This window comes from Taudactylus pleione, unplaced genomic scaffold, assembly GCF_031769625.1.
Source record: "Taudactylus pleione unplaced genomic scaffold, aTauple2 ptg000634l, whole genome shotgun sequence".
NCBI classification, from domain to species: domain Eukaryota; kingdom Metazoa; phylum Chordata; class Amphibia; order Anura; family Myobatrachidae; genus Taudactylus; species Taudactylus pleione.
In genome coordinates this window covers 3,965,005-3,973,214 of record NW_028285036.1, presented here as the reverse complement: position 1 = coordinate 3,973,214, position 8,210 = coordinate 3,965,005, and the positions used below count along the sequence as shown (strand labels likewise).

Genomic DNA, 8,210 nt, shown 5'->3' with positions numbered 1-8,210 from the left:
TATATATATATATATATATATATATATATATATATATATATATATATATACACATACAATTCGGAGACCGGCACTCCTAATAATAATTCAGCCACCGGGTTGCACAGAATCCTGAAAGAGCCTGGCAGAGGGGAAGGACATTCCACATACAATGTCAATATAGGCAGCACTCCACAGAATAAATAGCTCCAGACAATATGCTTAACGGGCCCGTTAAGCAAATTGTCTGGAGCTGCTTATTCCGTGGAGTGCTGCCTATATTGACAGTATATAAAATATACTGGGAGCTGTACTCACCCCTGCAAGGGATGTTCCCCAGGTGACCAGCAGCAGGTACAAAGACACGTACAACTACACACATGCACACAGACCACTACATACAGAAATGTGGGCAAAATGGTGCTCACAAACCAGCCGATATAGCAGAAAGGAGCAATATGTCTAACACAGCTGCTGGGAGCAGGTTATGAGAGGAGACCAGAGCCCACCTTCTCTCTCCGGTGCTGAGGCAGGTTATCAGAGAAAATGGCTGCTCAGCGTTCAGTAGAAGGAGAAATGGGAATATCCTGCCTGGGGTTTGCTGGTGGTGTAGGTAAAGTGCACCCCAGGGTTGGGAGAGGAACTAAAAGGAGGATCCCGTCTCCCCCGTCTGGCTGGACCCCAGGGATAATGTCTGTCACTGCTAGTAAGAAGCACCCTGTTACATATAGCTGCCCTGGTGGTCTATTGGGAAACGTGGGAAAACGTATCCTACCCCGGCAGTAAAGCTGCAAACATGCAGGGAGCCACCTTACCTGATCCCGCTAAGCACCATCCGCGGCTCCGGATGGTCTGGAGTCCGCGGCCGAAGTCACTGACCCATTCGCCAGTGCTGCGGCCATCGGCACTGGAGTAGCACTGCTCACTCAAGTAAACACAAAATAGTAAAATAAAAGAAATACAATAACTGCGGGGGAATAGCTAAAGCAGCCCCCCCTTAAAAATGGTTCCCAGCTCCTGCCAGCACCAAACTCAATACTGAAGTCCAGTGGCTGAGGACAGGGTATAGAGGAGAGGAGCCCGGGCTTGTGGGTAATTTTAACTAACTGTTTGGTGCACATACTCTCCTGTCCAGGCTATACACAGTGTCATCCCTGTACCCCCTAGTGGAGGAAGAAGAAAGTTGTGGGATAGCAGTATGTAAAGGTTATGGTAGGTCGTGCCAACAAACTGTGACATTTTGGAAATGCCAAGACCTGCATCAGTTTTAATATGACATCTCTTGAATCAGTTTGCACACTGGCTAGGCTGCCCATGGCAATGCGATGTGAATTATCAGAGTTCGAATCCGGCATGATGGTGGGTGCCCAACAGATGCGTCATTTAATTTCCAGTTGTGCCGACATTCAACGTTCCTCAATCAATTGTGTCAGGTTTGTACCAGGAATATCCCATGGAAGGCACTATCACTCACCGTGGACAGCACAACGGGTGCTTAATAAACGTGACCAGCGGCATCTAGACCAGAATTGTCGGTGGTAACTGAGAAGTGAAACTGGCTCAAATGACATCAACATTGGAAGCGGGAGGTACCAGTTGCATATCCAGCAGGTCAGTGCAGCGTTTTTAACTTCCATGGGATATGGGAGCAGAAGACCCACCAGTGTGCCCCTGTTAACACTATGACACCGGACACAGCATTATGTTGTGTGGTTCAGTGACTCACAGTTCCAGTTGGTTTGGACTGATGGTAGGGTTTGGGTGTGGCACAGACCCCATGAGGCCGTTGACCCTAGTTATCAACAAGGAACCATACAGGCTGGTGGTGGCTCTATAATGGTGTGGGGAGTATTCATGTGGCATGGGTTGGGTCTGCTGGTCCATTTGAACACAACATTGACTGGTAACCGCTATGTTGCATTGCTTAATGGCCATTTGAAGCCCTTCATGCACCTCCACAATGATGGAATATGCCAGCAGGATAATGCTCTATGTCATTACTCCCAAGTTGTCTGGAATTGGTTAGAGGAGTATTCCTGAGAGTTCCAACAAATGGTGTGGCCACCACGTTCACCCAACATGAACCCAATAGAGCATTTATGGGATATGGTGAAGAGGTCCATTCACACTCAAGATCCTTTCTCTACAAATATCAGGGATCTGTGGAAAGCTATCCAGATGGCATGGGTCAACATCTTTCCAGAGGTCTTCTGTCCACTTGTGGAAATGATGCCACCTTGAGTGGCTGCACTTTGACGAGCTAGAGGAAGACCTATACCAGTGGTTCCCAAACTGTGTGCCTAGGCACCCTGGGGTACCTCGGGACACTTGCAGGGGTGCCTCAGCTTGGTGGTCTAGCACAAAATCAAATAATTTATGGTCAATGTAATTTAAATATGTGGACAAACATAAGCGCAAACCTGTCCAACACCACATAACTGAGCCTAAATATGACAGGTAAGCACAATTTACTTTACTACATCTTTTTCTGAATTTCTCAATAACAAACATTTGGCTTAGGGATGCAATACTGATACTGTAGGGCGCTGTGATTCAAAAAAGTTTGGGAACCACTGACCTATACACAAGTACATGTTCTGCATGATGTCCCTTTATGTATTGGCTGTGTCCCTTAGAATAAATGAGCCTGTAGATATAATCTCAGTGATAGCACAGCCTCGCCCTGTGTGCAGAATGTAACCTCACTGATATCTGAGTATCAGAGACTTTCACTTTCATCAACTCTCTCCTGCTGCCAGCGATGGCGTCTGCTTATCTGAGACAGGAGCTGGACTGTTCCATCTGCCTGGACATTTATACAGATCCTGTAACCCTGAGATGTGGGCACAACTTCTGCCGGGTCTGTATTGAACGTGTGCTGGATACTCAGGAGAGGACTGGAGTTTATATCTGTCCTGACTGCAGAGCAGAGTGTCAGGTGCGTCCTGCACTGCAGAGGAACATAACCCTGTGTAACATAGTGGGGAGTTTCCTGTCTACTTGGCCAGATCAGGAGGAGACTGGGATCTTCTGCACTTACTGTGTGGACTTTCCTGTACCTGCTGCTAAATCCTGTCTGCATTGTGAGGCTTCTCTGTGTGATAAACACCTGAGAGTACACAGCAAGTCAGCAGAACACGTCTTATCTGATCCCACCACCTACCTGGGGAACAGGAAATGCTCCGTCCATAAGAAGATCCTGGAGTATTACTGCACTGAGGACTCTGTCTGTATCTGTGTGTCTTGCAGTTTGGCCGGAGAACATCGGGGACACCTGGTGCAGACACTGGATAAAGCATCTGAGAAGAAGGAAAGCTTGAGAAACTTTCTGCAGAAAATGACCAAAAAGAAAGCAGATACTGAGAAAAGCATCCAGAGTCTGCAGGAGCACAGGAGAAAATATCAGAGAAAAACAGTGGATGTAACAGAGAAAGTCACTGCCCTGTTTAGAGACATCAGGAGACAGCTGGAAGACCTGGAGAAGAGAGTCCTGAGTAAGATCTCCAGGCAGGGACAGCGCGTTTTACTGTCAGTCTCTGATCTGATCCAGCAGCTGGAAATAAAGAAGGACAAGCTGTCCAGGAAGATGCATCACATTGAGGAGCTGTGTAACATGTGTGACCCAGTGAAGGTCTTACAGGAACCAGACACAGGTGACTTGTGTGATACTGAGGACACAGAGAGACATGATAACCAGGTCCGTGGTGCAGGAGATCTGGATGTGGGTCTCATCTCAGAGACATTACACACATTATCTGATATAATAACAGGTATAAGTATAGGGGTCTATGTGCAGGAAGCTACAGACTTATTACTGGATGTAACCACAGCTGGTAATAATTTACAGATATCAGGTGACAGGAAAACTGCATCATGGTCAGATATAAACCAGAATCATCCTGAAGCACCAGGAGATTCTCCTCAGGGCGACATTACTGGGAAGTGGATATCAGTAAATCAGTGGTGTCAGGGGTGGGGATGTGTTATCCCAGTATAGACAGGAGAGGAGATTCATCTAACCTTGGAAGTAATAGCAAGTCCTGGTGTGTGTGTAGGTTTAGTAATAAATCCGCAATGATACATGACAATAAATGGATCCAGTTACCTGACAATATCCCCTGTGACAGAGTGAGGATATACCTGGATTATGAGGCAGGACAGCTGTCCTTTTATGCTCTGTGTGGCCGGATCAGACACTTACACACCTACACCGCCACCTTCAATGCGCCCCTTCATGCTGTAGTAGGTGTACGGGATGGTTGCATAACTATATCTGGGGGAGTCAGGAGCTGGGAGAAACTGCCATAAGAAATCTGTCCATGCTGGTGCTATAGAAACTGACATTATAAATATATAAATATACATCTCTGTGGGATTTCTTCATCTCTGACTGAGAGCCGTGATTGGCTGCAATATGTCTGTTAGCCAGTTGCTGTATCAGTGCTACGCTTGCTTCTATTAGCTGTGATGAATATTGCATGAGGTCTCCTCCGACTGGGAATTGTAGTCCCCAGCTATGTTTTTCCTCCTAATACAAGATGGGTTGTACTACAATTCCCAGCATGGTTTATTGCTTTACTGTATTAACACAGTATTAACAATAAAAATGTATTCTCTGTTGTTATTATTAAAGTTGATTTATAAAGTTCTCTGCAGTGCAGGACAGTGGGGGAAAGCAGGGAATATAATATATATATAAACGCAGTCCTCAAGGCTCCCCAACAGTTCAGGTTTTAGAAATAGCCATGACTGAGCACAGATGGTTAAATCAAATTGACTGAGGTACTAATTAAGTCAGCTGTGCTCAACCAGGGATATCTCTAAAACCTGAACTGTTGGGGAGCCTTGAGGACCGAGTTTGAGAACCTCTGATGTAGACAATGTAGATGCAGACATGAACAGAAAGGGTCCTGCTCATGGCAGAGCTTTCACTGTAATGGGAAAAGGGGATTATTAAACAGTGCCCCCTCTTTATACAGCCCCCTTTATAAGTTATAACATCACTATCCCTTATTACTAAAGATGTCCCTTTCTTTTATCCCTTTAAAAACAAACAAACACAACTATAGATGTTCCAGGTCGAATCTAGTCCCGGCTCAGGTCTGTGTAAGTTCAGACCTCGGATCTACATACCGTATCTAGGTTTTGGATTGCATGCAGACAGGTCCTAATGACATTATTTTCGCTGTTTTTATCGATTTTACAAAAATCCAAAACCGAATCCGAACCAAAAAACTTAAGGGTGTTTTTTGCCAAAACCAAAACACAGGGGTCCGTGAACATCTTTATGTATTACCAGGCATCTGCTCAGCATATCTGTGCTTTAAATGTAATATTAACATTATAATCCACCCTTGCTATGACATCAGTTATAGCCTGTGTGTGTAATATTAACAAGTGAGCATTGTGCATATACAGTAAGGGGACATCACTGTGTACACTATGCTGGATGGTGTCAGTGTATATATATATATATATATATTAGGGGTGTGCACCGGCCACTTTTCGTGTTTTGTGTTTTGGTTTTGGATCTGGATCTTTCTTCGTGTTTTGGATCTGGATTGGTTTTGCCAAAACCACCCTTCCGTGTTTTGGGTTCTGGGTTTTGTGTTTTGGATCTGTATTTTTTTTTTAAAAAGCATAAAAACAGCTAAAATCACAGAATTTGTAGGTTTCTCTGCTCCTATGCTATTATTAACCTCAATAACCTTAATTTCCACTCATTTCCAGTCTATTCTGAACACCTCACACCTCACAATAGTGTTTTCATGTCCAAAAGGTTGCACCGAGGTAGCTGGATGACTATGCTAAGCGACACGAGTGGGCGGCACAAACACGTGACCCATCTAGGAGTGACACTGCAGTGGCAGACAGGATGGCAGTTAGAAAAACTAGGCCCCAAACTGTACATAATGCAAAGAAAAAAAAGAAGTGCAAGATGGAATTGTCCTTGGGCCCTCCCACCCACCCTTATGTTGTATAAACAGGACATGCACACTTTAACAAATCAATCATTTCAGCGCCAGGGTCTGCCACACAACTGTGGCTGAAATGATTGGTTCGTTTGGGCCCCCACAAAACAAGCTGGCAATTAATGTGTCCCTGCACAAACTGGCTCTACGGAGGCAAGATGTCATCCTCATCCTCCTCATCCACCGATTCCTCACCCTCTTCAGTGTGTACATCCTCATCCTCACAAAGTATTAACTCGTCCCCACTTGAATCCACCACCACAGGTCCCTCTGTACCTTCTGGAGGCTGGTCTCCCTGGAAGAGCTGATAATTCATTTTGATGAACATCATCTTCTCCACATTCTGTGGAAGCAACCTCCTACGCCTTTCGCTGACAAGGTTCCCGGCTGCACTAAACACTCTTTCGGAGTACACACTGGAGGGGGGGCAACTCAGGTAAAATAGAGCCAGCTTGTACAGGGGCCTCCAAATTGCCTCTTTTTCCTGCCAGTACAGGTATGGACTGTCTGACATGCCTACTTGGATGCTGTCACCGATGTAATCCTCCACCATTCTGTCAATGGTGACAGTATCATATGCAGTGACAGTAGACATGTCAGAAATTGTTGCCAGGTCCTTCAGTCCGGACCAGATGTCCAAACTTGGTCCTGCCTGCCCTGCATCACCGCCAGCGGGTTGCTTAGGATACCTAAGTTTTTTCCTGGCAGCCCCAGTTGCGGGAGAAAATGAAGAAGGAGCCGTTGACGTGTCACGTTCCGCTTCAGCTGACAGTGTGTTCACCAGCAGGTCTTTGCACCTCTGCAGGCTTGTGTCGGCCGGAAAGAGAGACACCACATAGGCTTTAAACCTAGGATCAAGCACGGTGGCCAAAATGTAGTGGTCTGATTTCAACAGATTGACCACCCTGGAATCCTGGCAAAGTGAATGAAGGGCTTCATCCACAAGTCCCACATGCCGAGCGGAATCGCTCCGTCTTAGCTCCTCCTTCACTTTCTCCAGCTGCTTCTGCAAAAGCCTGATGAGGGGAATGACCTGACTCAAGCTGGCTGTGTCTGAACTGACTTCACGTGTGGCAAGTTCGAAGGGCTGGAGAACCTTGCAAAACACGGAAATCATTCTCCACTGCGCTTGAGTCAGGTGCATACCCCCTCCTTTGCCTATGTCATAGGTGGATGTATAGGCTTGTATGGCCTTTTGCTGCTCCTCCATCCTCTGAAGCATATAGAGGGTTGAGTTCCACCGCGTCACAACCTCTTGCTTCAGGTGATGGCGGGGCAGGTTCAAGAGTGTTTGCTGGCGCTCCAGTCTTCGGCACGCAGTCGCTGAATGGCGAAAGTGGCTAGAAATTTTTCGGGCCACCCAAAGCGTCTCCTGCACGCCCCTGTCGCTTTTCAGAAAATTCTGCACCACCAAGTTTATTGTGTGAGCAAAACATGGGACGTGCTGGAATTTGCCCAGATGTAATGCCCGCACAATATTGGTGGCATTGTCAGATATCACAAATCCCCAGGAGAGTCTAAGTGGGGTAAGCCACTGGGCGATGATTTCCCTCAGTTTCTCTAAGAGGTTGTCGGCGGTGTGCCTCTTACTGAAACCGGTGATACACAGCGTAGCCTGCCTTGTAACGAGCTGGCGTTTCTGAGATGCTGCTACTGGTGACGCTGCTGCTGTTGCTGCGTAAGGTGATACATCTACCCAGTGGGCTGTCACAGTCATATAGTCCTTAGTCTGCCCTGTTCCACTTGTCCACATGTCCGTGGTTAAGTGGACATTGTGTACAACGGCATTTTTCAGGACACTGAGTACACTTTTTCTGACGTTTCTGTACAGTCTCGGTATCGCCTGCCTAGTGAAGTGGAATCTAGACGGGATTTGGAACCGGGGACACACTACCTCCATCAATTGTCTAAATCCCACTGCACTAATGGCGGATACCGGACGCACGTCTAACACCAACATAGCAGTCAAGGCCTCAGTTATACGTTTTGCTTCAGGATGACTGCTGTCGTACTTCATCCTCCTCGCTAAGGACTGTTGGAGGGTCAATTGTTTAGTAAAAGTAGTGGTGTTCCTACTTCCTCTCTGGGATGATGAACGACTCCCAGCAGCAGCAACAGCAGCAGCGGCAGCGGCAGCAGTAGGCGTAGCAATGCAGGATCCTCCAGAGGAATCCCGGATAGGAGAGTCAGTCATGCCAGTGACATGGCCTGCAGGACTACTTCCGATCCTGACTAAGGAGGAAATTGACGAGGAGGGAG

The 8,210-nt window shown here is 46.7% G+C and overlaps 1 protein-coding gene across 1 annotated transcript in view; it reads left to right on the top strand.

The window, feature by feature from the left end:
• Window positions 1-2,740: 2,740 nt before the first annotated feature.
• LOC148479191 (E3 ubiquitin/ISG15 ligase TRIM25-like) overlaps window positions 2,741-8,210 on the top strand; it is a 41,053-nt gene continuing 35,583 nt past the window's right edge. The window contains exon 1 of the mRNA XM_088454875.1: window positions 2,741-3,812. Within this exon, the coding sequence (XP_088311001.1) occupies window positions 2,741-3,812 (1,072 nt within the window). The remainder of the gene's footprint in view (window positions 3,813-8,210) is intronic.